The sequence below is a fragment of the Primulina huaijiensis genome, chromosome 9, assembly GCF_012295235.1.
Source record: "Primulina huaijiensis isolate GDHJ02 chromosome 9, ASM1229523v2, whole genome shotgun sequence".
NCBI lineage: Eukaryota > Viridiplantae > Streptophyta > Magnoliopsida > Lamiales > Gesneriaceae > Primulina > Primulina huaijiensis.
In genome coordinates, this window is record NC_133314.1 from 5,334,338 (window position 1) to 5,350,825 (window position 16,488).

The 16,488-nt window shown below is 36.3% G+C and overlaps 1 protein-coding gene across 1 annotated transcript; it reads right to left on the reverse strand.

Annotated features, from left to right (window-relative positions):
* Positions 1 to 14,982: 14,982 nt before the first annotated feature.
* On the reverse strand, positions 14,983 to 15,318 carry LOC140985297 (uncharacterized). Its single transcript, XM_073453112.1, has one exon. The coding sequence runs from the start codon at positions 15,254 to 15,256 to the stop codon at positions 15,050 to 15,052; it is 207 nt and encodes a 68-aa protein (XP_073309213.1). The 5' UTR covers positions 15,257 to 15,318; the 3' UTR covers positions 14,983 to 15,049.
* Between the last annotated feature and the right edge of the window lie 1,170 nt (positions 15,319 to 16,488).

Here is a 16,488-nt window from a genome sequence, read left to right on the forward strand (position 1 = left end):
CAACAATCAGAATATCAAACCAACAATCAACAAATATAAAGCAGAGTCACTACATGCAAGAACAATAAGTAAACATGTATGTAGAAAATGGGCTATAAAGCAGAGTCACTGCATGCAAGAGTAATAAGTAAATGTGTACGCTGAAAGTAGGCCCGACTAAAGTGCAATGCACAAATATCTATGCGGGAAAAAGACTCGACTGAAGTGCAATGCACAGACGTGTGTGTGAGAAAATGGTCTGATTGAAGTACAATACATAGATGTGTATGTGGGATAGGGGTCCAACTGAAATGTAATGCACATAAATGTACGAAGAAAAGGGGTCTGACTGAAGTTGGGGAAGGTGTTTTGAGTAAATGCAGCATATAAGTTCATGTATAAGGTCAGATTAACTTACGTTGCTGCCCTGAACTAACATCAATACTCAAGGGCAAAGTTCATCATAAAGAGAGGCCAACCCATGGCCAAATTTCAATCTAGTGTTACCTGTTATGAGCAAACATACCAGCAATACAAAAGTGAACAGTAAACAAAGATGCAAGATAACAAGAAAATTCAAAGGAGAAGTACACTGTCAGGTTTATACAAAACAAATCCCATGAGCAAAGCAACCCCTCACACTTCAGAGAAACAAAAGCACACACCTATTCTTTTCGCTGCATGTGGGGATGAAGCCAGAGGAAAACTTGGAACCAGTAGATTGGTTGGGATTAAAAAGCACTGCACGCATACAAGAAATATTCAAGATATAAATCTCCTTGGATATATGTAATAAGGCCAAAAAATGGCCACCCCATCACACCCACAAGGCAAAGGATAATTGTTAGGATCGGTTGGGTGAGTGAAAGTGTTTAGAAGAGGGGGTTGAATAAAAACTTTGTGATTTTCGAGTCTTTTTGAAAGAGTGAATCAGTTTAGTGATAAACTGAATTTAATAATCTTGTTGTCAATATCGATCAGTTAACTTTAAAATGCGGAAACAAACTGAAAGACATATTAAATACTTGAAAATAAAGAACACAAGGATTTGTGGGTGTTCGGAGACTTCAAATGCTCCTACGTCACCCCTTCTATCTCAAGGATATGATATTTATTAAAAGGCTTTGATTAATTACAGCAACTGTAATAACCCACTTCAATTTAGATTTAACAATATCAAACTGAAACTCTTAGTGTCAATACAATATTATCAGTACGCAACGGATATGTTTTTCTAAGCATAACTGATCTAAAAAGATCAAATTTAATGACAGTAAGTACTTGTGCTAGTGCTCAAAATATAACCTTAAAGCTATAAATAAATCTGATAAGCGTGAGCTTCTTGTAACTGATATTTGAAAGCTTTTAACTCAAGAATGAATGTGCGCGCAAAAGTCTTTTTCTCAGCTGATCTTCTCGGTTATTTATAGGCTTTGCTTTCCAACTGTAAACAATGAATGTGTTCAAATAATTATATCCGTTGATTTGTCTTTAGTAGACACGTCATCATTCTTCTGACAATCGTACACTGTGACATTCTGATATGCGGTGCTCCCACTACAAGTTGCATTCTGCTCTTGTACAAATTGATGCTTGATAGATACGTTCATTAACTGATGACGTGTCAAGGTAATTTATTAGTTGACTTTCATAGCCGATTTATGAACTGACTGTGTAACTGATAGTTCAGTTTGCGACGCATCTTTTCGATGAACTGACTGTGTAACTGATCAGTCTTAACTGATCGTCCAGTTAACTATAAAGCTTCAGTTATCTTTTATCAGTTCAGTTGCCTTCGATTTTTAGCGCATTAATAATCAGTTCGGGCAACTTCAGTTGCGTAAACTCAGTTACGATATGTTCAGTTGAGTTGATCAGTTCGGTAATCTTTAAACGCTCAATTTGTCAAACTCCAAAATTCTGATTCCAAAAATTTCTCTCTTTTTGGTGTTTGACAAAACTTAGAATTCACGAACTGATAAGATCTGAAATTTGTAGATAAAATAATCTTTCATTGAAAATAATCTTTCATTGTACAGATTCGTATAAAGAATGAAAGAAAGAAAGGATGAACGAATGAAATAATATTCTTCTATCTTCTAACTGATACTCTGCCAAATCAAATAATAACTGAATAAAGACTGTTTTCCAACTGATCTTCATTTCTTTGCTCTTTATCAGCTGGTTCTTGATTAGTCGGTTGACTAGGTCTCTTCTTAGATAGTTGCTGCTGCTCTTCTTCCCCCTTTTTGTCAACATCACCAACTTTATTTGATAGAACACTTACTATAGTGACAATATATATAGCATTTAGCTTTTGTTCCTACATCAAATCCATTCTCTTTGTCATGCTTGTCTATATGAAATCCATTCGATTGATCAGCATGTCCTGAGTTTGGAAAAGTGCTGGAACTGTCACTTGGTCCTTCTTCATGGTATTATCCTTCATAAAATCAATATTCAATGTATGCAGTAGTTGGGTTAACTTCATATCAGAAACAGTTGAAATAAGATTGTTCAAACCGGATTGAATTTCTTCAAGCATAAGATCAGCAGCCATAGGTATTTGAGGAGACATGGCTTCAGGTGTAGCTGAAACTTCGTCCTTATCTTCGTCACTGAAAATTACCATGGCCATCTGTTGTGCTTCAGTCTCAGTTTGAGCTAGTCCAGTAATAATTTCTAAACTGGTTCCTGAATAATATCTTGAGCAGAGGGAGAGGGCTGATCAATAGTAGAGCTAGCTGGCTCTTCAATCGGAACTTGCACATCTTCAATTTGTTCTGAGCACAACTGAGGCATTTCAGCTTTATTCTGTTGTTCAGTCGTGGCAGCTGACTGAACTAATTCTTCAACTTCTTTAAATATAGACTCTGAGGCTATCTGTTCTGTTGTGCTCTTGTCTTCAGCTGGTTGCTCAGTTGTAAGGTTCGGCTGGATGTCAGTGGCAATTGACTGGATAACTTCATCAATATTTTCCAATGACAACTCAGCTTCTGTATACAATTGAATACTCACTAGAAGAGATTTCGAAAGAGCAGGAGATGATTGTTGAGCATCCTTAGATGTAGAAAGAGTAGTTACTTGCTCTGAACTTTGTTCAGCAACTGCTTCTTTGGATGGCTCTGACTGAGTTGCAGAAGGTTCAGCCTACTCCGTTGATGTTGGGCTTTGGGAATTAACTGGAATATATAATTATTGATCCAATTTCCAATTTTTGATATTCATCTGCAAGGATAAGATATCCGAGTCCAACTGCTGAAAAACTGCTCTGTCATTGTACGCAGTTGGACTGATCGGATCAGAATTCATTCTTAGCTGAGCTGTGACTTGAGCTAGCTTCTTTACACGCATCAGATCGAAAAAATAATTTCTCCTCTCTAGTGCTTGAGCAATAGTGACAACTTTGAATGTCCTTAGAACTGTTGTTTTCAAGGCGATGAATTTAATCAAAACTGAAGTTTTATGCAAACGTCTGGCAAACACTTCAGTTCTAAATCTGACATATTAATAAAAAATTTTCAACTTTGATTCAGAGAACTTATTTATTTCAATCCAGATGACAGCGATATGAGTCTAAATTGGGTTGGTTGACCTGAGCTCTTCAATTAACTTGCCCTTGCCTTTAGGATCAGTTAGGGCGTGAGAAATGCTTAGCCCTGAGGTGGTGGCATCCACCTTTTCTTGAATCACCACACCCTTTGATCGAGAAACTAGTAGAACAGTTGGTCGGGAAACATTAATGAGTGGTGCTCGGACTCCAGTAAGTTTCAATTTGTCATCAGATTTTGTGACTCTCTGCATTGGAGGATCAATTGGAGTCTGTTGCTGAGTCTTTTCAACTGCTAATGAAACTGGAACTGCCCTAATAGGTGTAGCAATAAGAGGCGGTTCAGCTCCAGTTGGTGTCAATCTATCAGCTGGAATAGCTTCTACAACAGCTGGTTTGGTCTTTTGGGACCTTGGCTTCTTCATAATTTTCGGAGATGGAGTTTTCTCCGAATCAGTTTCGCTGACAATCAACTTACTCTTGATTGTCTTCTTCTTAGCCAAGTCCTTTGTCTTTGCCTTCTTAACTGATTTGGGAGCTGCCAGCATCCCGATCTCCTTCTTGATCTTCACAAATTGCTCAGGAGAAATGTCCAGCTTAATCTTTGGCTGATGAACGTTCTTGGCATGGAAGACTTTAAATTTGGATGACTTCTCAGCTGAGTCATCCACAAGACCATTATTTTTCAGTAGATAGCTGAGTGGCACAGCATAACCATTGGACTGCTTGGAGGACTGAACCATATTTTTCAGAATGTTGAATATGATTGCTGACCAGTTCAATCTCCTTCCCTTCATGGTAGCAATCATCACTTGAAACTTCTCAAGGGTGAGGGCAGCAAATGATCCTGCCTTGGCGAGTACACCCTTGGCCACTATATCAGCCAACAACTGAATTTCTGGCTTCAGCTCTTTCTTCGGATCAAATACTTTGATCTTCCTTCCATCAGTAGAAAAGAGAGTCTGCATTTCTTCAATATCAGCAATTTTTATCTCAAAAAAATGAGTTAAACCAACAGAAGGTAGCTGGAAGAGAGAACTGAAAGATTCTTCATTCATAGTCAGCATCTGGTTGTTGATGGTTGAGATGATTTTGCTTTCAATAGAGATTGTGCTGTTGGTATAAATTTGTTGAACTTCCTTTGGATAAACATCCTGGGTTGCCAAGCCAAGAAATTTCTTCAAGCCAACTGCTTCGAGTTTCAGAAAGACACCTCAAACTTCTTCATCTCTGACAGAAATAACTGATTCGAAGTCAATATCCATCGCGTTGAGAATGTATGTGGGTGTTTGGCTTGCCATTTTGCTTGATTTCTGAATTTCTGCAAAGAAAAATGCTCTGAGTGTTTGAATTCTCTGAAAGTTTGAAAGCTTTGAGAGTTTAGAAATGACGTAAAGAAAAACTGAATAAGAGCGGCTGATTACTTATTTTGGGACTGTTCAAACTTTTGGACACGTGTCAGTCCAATATTAATTTGAATAAAATAATATGTGTGTACGTGTTGTGTATGTGTAAATAAGTCGCTTGGACTACGTGGGGCCACGTTCTCAATCACTATACAATGAATGACATAATTAAATGCGTAATTTTAACAGTCACATCACTTAATGTGAAATTTCATTGATAATCAGTTAACCTATTTTATAAGATCAGTTAGGTCAATAACTGAGTGATCAGTTGAAGACTGAATCAGTTCAGTTGAAGACCAACTGACAATTGTCTTATCAGTTAACCAATTTAAATCTCGAAATTCCCCTCAAATAAATGCATAAAATTAAGATAGAGTTAGAGAATATCATTAAATATAGACGGTTGATTGAAGTGTCTTCATATTCTTCAGTTCGTTTCTTCAGTTGGTTTGATTCTGTGTATAAATAATATCAAACTCATTAGATTCAAAATAATTCAGCAGATAACATAAGTGTAGATGGACAAGGCTAGCAGTTCCAATCAGTCCAATCTTGCAGAGAGGCTGTCATTTGGAGAAGCTTGGAAGAAAGATATCGAAGATTTTGTCTTCGCGAAAACCATGTTCACCTGGAAGAAGATTCAAGAGTTGCAATCTCTTCAGAGAGATGGACTAGTTGCCTCAGATGAACAAAAAGCAACTGAGATCAAATATAAGCGGCGTCTCTCTGTCGTTCATACTTCAGACCTTGCCACCGATGAAGGTCTCTACTACTTGATGCTCATGAAGGAGTATAGAACTCTGGACAAAATTTCCTTCTCAGAAAGTTTTAGGAGAACTTCCTCTGAGGAGATGTCCCTTTGGAAAGATGTAGTAGATAGGGAATTAAATCGTGTAATAGCAACTGGGTTTTATCAATAAAATTTTTATTTGCCCATTGCTGTTTGTACTGCTTTGTTCTTCTGCAATCTGACTGGTAATAACTGACTATCAACAAGAACATATAATAATGAGAATAAGATTAAGACAAATCAATTAAACCAAGTATATTGCGAAAATAAGAAAACTTAGTCTCGGGTAATGGCTTGGTGAAGATGTCTGATGCTTGTTGTTCAGTTGATATGTACTCCAATCTGATTTCCTTCTTGTGAGCATGGTCTCTGATGAAGTGATGTCTAACACCAATATGTTTGGTCCTGGAATGAAGAACTGGATTGTATGTAATCGCAATTGTGCTTGATTTATCACAGAAGATTGGTGATTTTCTGCAATGACTCCATAATCTTTCAGCTGTTGTTGTATCCAGAGCAGTTGGGCACAGCAGCTTCCCGCAGCTAGGTATTCTGTTTCAGTTGTGGAAGTTGCTATGGATGTTTGTTTCTTGCTAAAACATGAAATCAGTCTGTCTCCTAGAAACTGACATGACCCACTGGTGCTTTTTCGATCAAGTTAACATCCTGCTTGATGCTACATCTGAATATCTAACTTAATTGAAAGATGATTCCTTAGCATACCATAAGCCCACATTTTGTGTGCCTTCAAGATATTTCAATATTCGTTTGCCAGCTGAATAAGGCGATTATTTAGGATCAGCTTGAAATCTATCACACATGCAAACGACAAATACAATATCAAGATGGCTAGCAGTTAGGTAAAGTAAAGAACATATTAAACCTTTATAAAGTACCGTCTCAACTGATATTCCCCCTTCATCTTCATCTAAATTAATCGATGAACTCATGGGAGTGTTTGCAGCTGAACATGTCTTCATGCCAAATTTCTTAAGCAGTTCCTTCGTATATTTAGTCTGACTGATAAATATACCAGTTTCCAGTTGCTTCACTTGCAGACCAAGAAAAAACGTCAGTTCACCTATCATGCTCATCTTGAACTTTTCCTACATTAACTTGGCAAACTTCTCGCATAATTTGGAGTTAGTTGACCCAAAAATAATATCATCAACATAAATTTGCACAAGTAAAATATGATATTTCTTTGAAAATTTGAACAAAGTCGTACCGACTGTTCCAACAGTAAAATCATGATCAATTAAATTTTTTGATAAAGTCTCATTCCAAGCTCTGGGAGCTTGTTTAAGACCATACAAAGCTTTGTTCAAATGATAAACATGATCAGGAAAGGAGTTATTTACAAAACCTGATGGTTGTTCAACATACACTTCTTCCTGGAACTGACCATTTAGGAATGTACTCTTGACATCCATCTGGTATACTTTGAAATCTTTAAAGGAGGCATAGGCGAGGAATATTCGGATTGCTTCCAGTCGTGCAAATGGTGCATATGTCTCGTCGTAATCAATTCCTTCTTCTTGCTTATATCTTTGTGATACCAATCTCGCTTTGTTGCGCACAACTGAACCATCTTCGTTCAGTTTGTTCTTGTAGACCCACTTTGTACCTATAATGGTTTTATAAACTGGTCTTGGAACTAAAGTCCAGACATTGTTGTGGGTAAACTGATTTAGCTCTTCTTGCATAGCATTTATCTAGTTAGGATCAGCTAGAGCTTCATCAGTTTTCTTTGGTTCAAGTTGTGAAACAAATGTTGAATGAACAAATAAATTAAACATTTGGTTTCTAGTTCTTACCGGATCAGATGGATTACCTATCACCAATTCTTGCAGATGTGATTTCTTCCATCTTTAGTTTGGATTAGTCGGATTTGACTTCAACAACTGGTTCAGTTTGTAACTGAACATCAGTTTCAGTTACAACAGCTTCAGTTGGTATTTGAATATTATAACGTTGTTCGACCAACTGAGTGTTGGGAACAACTTTCTGTTCAGTTGTTTGATCCACTATCTCTGGTTAAGGTGTTTGAAGGATATTTCAATTGATGTGAACTTCTTATTCACTGTCATCCTCCAAATTGATTTCTGTAAAGCGATCAGTTAGCTCAACTAGATCAGTTGGCTTATCAGTTAGCGCAGATTCATCAAATACAACGTGAATAGATTCTTCTACATTCAAAGTATATTTGTTAAACACTCTATAAGCTTTACTAACTGATGAATAACCCAGAAATATTCCTTCTGCAGATTTAGAATCAAAAGTTCTCAAATGATTTTTATCATTATGAATAAAACATCTGCAGCCAAATATTCTGAAGTAAGACAATACACTTTTCTTTCCATGTCAGATCTCATATGGTGTTTTCAAATGATTTTATTAATCATTCATCTGTTCTGAGTATAACACGCAGTGTTTACTGCTTCTGCCCAAAATCTTTGAGATATACCAGAATCAGCAAGCATTGTTTTAACTGCTTCTTTAAGCATACGATTTCTTCTTTCAGCTACACCATTCTGATGAGGTGTTCTAGCAGCTGAGAACTCATGCTTAATTCCAATATTTTCTAAAAATTGAGAAATATTTTGATTGAAAAATTCAGTCCCTCGATCAAACCTTATTCTTTCAATTGCAACAGATTTTTCATTTAATAATCTTTTGAAAAGTTTAATCAGTTGTGCAGCAGTTTGGTCTTTTGATTTGAGAAAAGCAACCCAAGTAAATGTTGAAAAAGCATAAAAAATTACCAAGGTGTATTTCATTCCTCCTAAACTCATGACTAGTGTAGGACCAAAAAGATCCATATGCACCAGTTTTAAGCATCTGGAGGAATATTTATTGCCCTTATTTTCGAATGAAGATCTTACTTGTTTACCAAACTGACATGCTGAACAAATTTTATCTTTTGAGAAATCAATTTTAGGCAGACCAATTACAAGATCGTGATTACACAGATGAGCTATGGATTTGAAATTCAAGTGGTTCAACCTCTTATGCCACAACCAATTTTTAGAAGATTTTAAAGCTATAAAAAAAACTGGTGTACTAGGTTGATTAGTCCAACTCACCTTGTAGGTGTTACCAGTACGATTTCCAGTTATAATGATGTCATCAGTTGAGTTTTTAACTGTGCACGTGTGTTTGTTGAACTGAACTGAAAAATTGTTGTCGCATAACTAACTGATGCTAATCAAGTTATACTTCAAATTATCAACAAGTATGACATCATTAATAATAATATTATCATGGATAAGCTTACCCTTACCCACAATTCTACCTTTAGAGTTGTCTCCAAAATTGATGTTTGGATCAGTGTATTTGATCAGTTGGGATAACAAATCAGCATCCCTATCATGTGTCGTGAGCATCCACTGTCCAAGTATCAAATTGATTCTTTTGCTGATGTACCTGTAACCTGCAATCATACACAATAAATGATCTTGGTACTCACATCTATTTGGGTCCTATACTGATTAGTCCTTTAGGAATCCAGACTTGGATACGGCTAACTGACTTTCCAGTTGCTGTGTTCCAAATGGTTTTTTCTCGATTTTTGTGTGTTTGGTGCGTTGTGTGTAGAGGAGACAATATGGTTTTTAACCTTTTTCAACTGATTGTTCCTCCGATATCTCTTCTGAATTGGTTTACAGTTGTAATCATTGTAATAGCCATTCCTAGAGTTCTGATTTTTGTAGCTGAACCGTTTAGGTGACTAGCTTTGTGAATCAGTTGGACTCTCAGGGATATATCAAATTCATACTGTTTTGCCTTGTTCATATTTTCAATAAGTTGGACAATAGGTTTGCTTGGTTCTGAGAATTCATTTACCACAGTTGATTTTACAAAGGTAATGTACTTCCCTTTGTTCTCATTCAACTTTGGCATTGTACAACTTGTAGTGGTTTCATCATGATTGTTAAAGCCCAAACTAGTTCTATTAGTAACTGATTTTTGTAAACCTTGTATTTCAGTCAGAGTTACTGATGACTTGTTCCATACTTGAATCAGATCAGTTTGTTTTGAAATTTCAGTTTTTAACTGTTGAATCAAGGAATGGTTTTCTATCATTTCAGCTTTTTGCTTCGCAATCTCCATTCTTAGACTCAACATTTCAACTAATTCATCAATTTCAGTTTTGTTGTCTTTGGGATCATTTTACTCAGCTTTGGCTTTTTCAAATGACAGAGCAAGCTTGTGATACACATTAAACATGTCATGCAGTGTGCTAATGAGTTCTTCTCGTGTAAAATACAAGTTCACTGGTTGATTCCAGTTGTGCATCATCTGCCATTAGGCACTTTACTTCATCTCCATCACTGGAGCTACTCAAGCTCTCAGACTCTGACTCTTCACTGTCAGTCTCTGCCCATTTTGATTTGCTTTCTTCAGCTGTCATTCTTATCCCATCGTCTATATTCAACTGACTTCTTTCCTTTTTCAGTTGAATTCCGACTGTCTTTCTTTGGCTTTGGACAGTCGGCAATTAAGTATCTTGATTTGCCACAGTTGTAGCAAAAGTTTGATTCTTCCTTTGAGCTGTTTTTCTGATAATTATTTTGGAAGGAACCTGGATTTCTTCTGATAAATTTTTCAAATTTCTTGACAAATAATGACATGACGTCATTACTCAGTTGTTCTACAGTCTTCTCAACTAAACCAGTTGGTTCCAGTTTGATTTCACTAAGGGCAGCTGTGACTTGTGGAGTAGATGGCTCTCCTTCTCTTGTTTGCAGTTCAAACTCATAGCCTTTCAGATCAGCAAACAAATCATGTAATTCAACCTTGTTCAGGTCCTTAGATTCTCACATAGCCATGGTCTTGACATCACATTCTTTGGGAAGACCTCGAACTACCTTTAAAGCAACTTTTTTGTTTGAATACACTTTCTCAAGTGCATTCAGTTCATTTATAATGTTGCTTACTCGTTCGTCGTACTCATTCATCGACTCTCATGTCTTCATTTTGATATTATCAAATTTCTGTACTGCGACTGAGAGTTTATTTTCCTTTGTCTGCTCATTTCTCTCGCATAACTGAATCAACTTCTCCCAGATTTCTTTTGTTGTTCTGCATATCTTTATTTTGCTGAATGTAACCTTATCCAAGGTTTTGTACATAATATCTTCAGCCACATTATCCAGGTTGACTTTCCTTTTATCTTCAGTTGTCCAGTCATCTCGTGGTTTCTCTATGCAATGGGAAGCTCCTGTAGTTTTGGCAACTTCTGTATTTGCCTTTAATATCTTCATTGGTCCGTCAGTTATGACATACCACATGACATCATCATGTGCAGCTAGATGAGCTTGCTTTCTAATCTTTCGGTCATCAAATTCTTCTCTGGAAAACATGGGGATTTTGTTGAAGGAAGACATGCTAATCAGATTGTAAAAATAGAAAGTATTCAAGAACAAGATTGACAAGGCTCTGATACCACTTGTTAGAATCAGTAGGGTGAGTGAAAGTGTTTAGAAAAGGGTGTTGAATAAACACTTTGCGATTTTCGAGTCTTTTTAAAAGAGTGAATCATTTTAGTGATAAACTGAATTCAACAATCTTGTTGTCAATGTCGATCAGTTAACTTTAAAGTGCGGAAACAAACTAAAAGAAAAATTAAATACTTGAAAATAAAGAACACAAGGATGTGTGGATGTTCTGAGACTTCAAATGCTCCTACGTCACCCTTTCTATCTCAAGAATATGATATTTACTAAAAGATTTTGATTAAGTACATCAACTGTAATAACCCACTTCAGTTTGGACTTAACATTGCCAAACTGAAACTCTTAGTATCAATATATATTATCAGTACGCAACTGATATGTTTTTCTAAGAACAAGTGATCTAAAAAGATCGAATATAATGACAGTAAGTACTTGTGCTAGTGCTCAAAATATAGCCTTAAAGCTATGAATAAATCTGATAAGCGTGAGCTTCTTGTAACTGATTTTTGAAATATTTTAATTCAAGAATGAATGTGCGTGCAAAAGTCTTCTTCACAGCTGATCTTCTCGGCTATTTATAGCTTTGCTTCCCAACGGTAACATTGAATGCGTTCAAATAATTATGTCCGTTGATTTTTCCTTAGTAGACACGTCATCATTCTTCTGACAATCGTACATTGTGGCATTCTGATATGCGGTGCTCCCACTACAAGTTGCAGTCTGCTCTTGTACAAATTGTCGCTTGATAGATATACTCCTTAATTGATGACGTGTCAAGCTGATTTATCATAATTACATCCTTAAGTTTCTTGGAAAAGAGTCAAGGCATAACAAGACCCTCATACAAGAACTCACACTCACTTTCATACACCTCAAGAATAATCATAGAATGAAGGAAGGATAAAGAGTCCACTCCAACCAAGACAACAAGAAATTTTCATGTAGTCATCTTCTGCACGGGTGCTAATAACGTTAAGACTAATTCCACAAAAATAGGAGCCGAGAAATATCAAATAAAATTCAAGAAAAGAGAAGAATATTACCAATAAAAATAGAGGGCAGAGAACTCATGTTAGTAACCAGTTGACCGAAGGATTCCACAAGGGCCGGTGCAATAAATAGTTGGGTCGACATAGAAAAATCTCGGGCTATAGAAGAACCGGAGGCAGCCAGAAGAGAGTCTAGCAGCATGGCTCGAGCAGAGAATAGTGGTTGTTCCTGTTGGGTAGGGAGAACTCAAACTCGATTGGACTCCGATGAGACCATTCAAAAGCAACATCAAAGCGGTTAAGACCAATAGCTGAACCAGCAAACGCGAATGGCGGCGAGACAGAGAAGACGACTTGGTTGGAAGCGGCGCTCGTTGAGTTCGATTCGGATAGATGTTCCGGAGAAGATTCTTGAACCATATGATTTCTTCGAGTCACAACAACGTAGGGTAAAGGACAACAGAGAAAGGGCGAGTGGGTTCAGTTGGAGGCAGCGATGAACCAGAGAGACGTGATGGTTGGGATGTCGGGTTAGCCAAGAGTAGTGACCTTCCACGGCGGCAACGACGAGTAATCGGACGGAAGCGACGAAAAGAAGGTGTGAGAGGATTTTGGATCTAAAAGTCTGAAAGAAGAAATTTCAGGAGTAATGAGAACGAGCGGGTGAAGTAATATCTTCATAATTCAAAATGAAAGTGGATTATTTACGTATACTGTCTCAAAGCAAATGACCGAAGTAAACGGAGATAATTTTAGGCCTCACTGATTCAAATAGATGAAATAAAAACAGGCCTACATATAAGCATTTGGCCCCAATGCTTGAGGGGCATTTGTTTGGGCTAAAACTGTGCAAGAACAATTAATTAAGTCATGCCCAAAAAAAAAGATACAGATAAGGAACCCAAGGAACCCATCAAGAAATTAAATTACTTTAAATTGATTCAAGAAGCGTGCAGATGGGAGGAGATCGTGGATAATAAAGCATAAGATCGTGGGTCATGGAGAAAGTGTGAAAACCGCACAGTGTATAGAAGAAAAGTAGGGATTCAGCTAAAGAAGAACATACAGACATCTCTCGCACAAATTGAGAAAACTCTCTGCAGACTTTTGATAGTTCTAGTCAAGCGTTTTAATGGCTTTTCATTACAAATTTCAATAGTTCAAGTTATCTCCTTTCATATTTCAACAATTTTTTTTTTGCTTTATGTAAATATTTTGTACATTTCTACAATGTATCGAAAATATAAATAATGTCAGGAATTTATTCTTCAATTTCTAGTAGTTTTGTTTGTTTTAGTGTTATATTTACTTAGGAGACGAACGATCAAATTATGAATTCATGGTCGTTTGTTTTTCTAGAAGTTATATNAGATACGCAATTTTTTTATTTTTCATAAAAATTCAAAAAGTGATCGACACCTCATCGATACTCACATAAATATATACGACAGGTATACAAAATATCAAAACTATATATGTGTGTGTGAGCGTGTCATTTGTAATAGTAGAATACCTGTATATATAAATCCTATGTTAAAATCATAAGAATAAGGGGATTACAATTTATATGGGTGGTTCGATTTTGTTTACAACTCTTTCAATCATTGCTTGAAATTGAAATTTTCATAAATTTTATCCGTAGCATTAATTAAACACAAATATATAGATTGATAGTGGAGCATGAGATGAGAGGAAGCAAGTAGATATATATGTTTTTTCAATGTCTTCTTCAATGGTCTTGTCTCGTGGGCACGTGTCGTGAGGTTCTTGGTCGGCTGCCGCGTTCGCGTTCCATGTATTTAATGTGACAAAGAATTAGCCGTTAAATAAATATGATTTGTCACGATATAACATATGATCGACTTGAAGACATTATAATTTTAATCATAAAATGAATAATCACCAATTATATTATATTTTTATTAAATCTTGATTTTTATTAACTTATTGGACTTGAAAGCTTAAATTATATTCGTGTTAATTCTACACTTGTGGTGAGTATAAATACGCTTGCATTAAAGTTTGCACTGTTTTCTAGAAGCACGTTGGGCGTCGATCGTTTGTATAAATGATCAAACTATTAATTTGGCATTGATTTGATTGAACTTCAAGTTGATTCCATAGTTTAATTTGGGTTGGCGGTTTAACTTATATTGTACATTAACAAACAAACCATTAAACATACTCGAGTATTATGAATAAGTGATTGAACCAAACTCTAGACTATCTTATTTAATCACCACAAATTCTTTTCACTCATGTGAATACGATAAGTCTACAGTGATTGAACCAAACTGGAGACTACCGTATTCACATGAATGAAAAGAATTTATATATATAATTTTGATAAGTGGTTTACATGTTGCTGGACATCTAATTGTCGTCGTTTGATTTTCACGAATATATTAAAATAATTTAATACAACACGTTTCTCGAGATCCAGATTGATGTGTGAAGAGGTAACCTAAATGACGTTCTACAAGATGTTTACACGAATATACTGTGTTGTCCATGTTTTACCCAACTTGATAGTGGGGGCAATGTAAACTTGGGAAAATTTCACCCTATTTTGTGGGGCAGTGATCAAAGGCCCAGATTTAATCACACATACACCCATAAAGTAATCAAAGGCCTAGATTTAATCACCATATAAAATTAATGGCTCAGATCTTGTGGAGCACTGCCCCACAGGTAGCATCGACACTACCTTATGTAGTTTCTGGAATTAGCACCCAACTGTCAAAGCCTATCCACTCTAAAAGATTTACGAAAAGGGAAAAAAAATAGGGAAGGATAGAATAGAATAGAATAGAATAGAATAGAATTAGAATCTTTACCAGATATCAATCATTACACATATTGATTTATATTATTCACCTATACGATTTCAAAATGGCACCACAGAAAGTACAGATAATAGCCCTCCAAGTTCTCCAGTAGAAGGGGACGTAGCAGAACCTGGTGGCGGTCTTCATGTCGGCGACGCTTACCCCGCCGCCGCACCGTGAGCATGTTCCGGCCGCCGGTTTGCTGTGCCTCACTTGTTTCGTCTGATCAACAAGAAAACAGAAGCACACCATATTTGAATTATTTTCTGTGAACTTGATTGATTTGGAAGAATATTTGGTGAGAAAATGTTTGGGGTTTATATAGGCAGTGAGGGAGGGAGCGTTGATAGTTAGTAGTTGGACTCTTTTACTGCAACCAAAGTGTGTGTGAAAATTAATTGCTGAAATAGTCAACGCAGGGTTTGAGTCGGTTTGGGCCGCAGATTTCACGGTCGACTCTTTATTTTGAGTTTGAACTGCTAAATTTTTTTTTTTATTGATTTTTATGTAAAAACAATTTTTATTTTAGTAAAATTTTACGATATTATTTAATTATGACAATTACTTTATATGTATACTTATACAAACTACATCGATAAAATCATTAATTAATATACAATAGGTACCATGAGGTCTTCTTCGTAACGTAAGATCGTGAAATTTATTAAGAAGAGTATTGTATATTCTAAACATGTTCATAGTCTAAGCGTCCACCTAAAATAAGGATAAATATAGTTTGAGTTTGAAACCAGCATCTGTATGTTAACGTCGTGTTCATTAGTAAAGACATGGAGATGTCCATTCATACAAATGATTGATCATTTGATGTTGGACTGAACGACCTTCCTTTGGACTGTCCAAGTCGTTATCATTTATCAAGTGAAATAGTTCTTGATTATTGTTGTACACTAATATATATTTTGACCTTGGGACAACATGGAGGCTCTGCGTACTAGCACTACACTTTGACTCATTTACCGACTCCACTGAGAGTCATCAGGTGGTGAAGTTGGGTGTAGTTTCGAAATAAGCAGGAGCCAATGCATTATAGTCTGGGATTCACTGTTTGCCTACGGGGGAAGATATCCTATGTTAACTGATGAGTTAATAGTATAAGGAATCTCTAGCCAGAGCAAGACATGTGCTTTAGATAAATTTGTTTTCCTAGTTGCACAAACCATGTCATTGTTATTACTCAAAGATACATCACAACATTATCGAATTCATTTGAAATTCTCGATATATCAATAGTTGAATATTTGCTCGGGATGTATGACTTGATGGTACGTACTATAATGAGACGATGGTACTAGAAGCTCTTACTATGATCCGATGGATATAATCTAGTTTGAGTTCTGACATTCTTGATCAAGAGGTTTATGAAAAGAATTTGGCTAATTAAGATAGTCTCAATAAGTATAAATGTTGTTATGAAGCCCATGATGTCGTGAACTCACAGCTAGCTATATCCTTGAACCATTTAG

Bases quoted from the DNA above. Each gene is read 5' to 3' on its own strand.
- LOC140985297 (XM_073453112.1), bottom strand. From the start codon at position 15,256: ATGGTGTGCTTCTGTTTTCTTGTTGATCAGACGAAACAAGTGAGGCAC.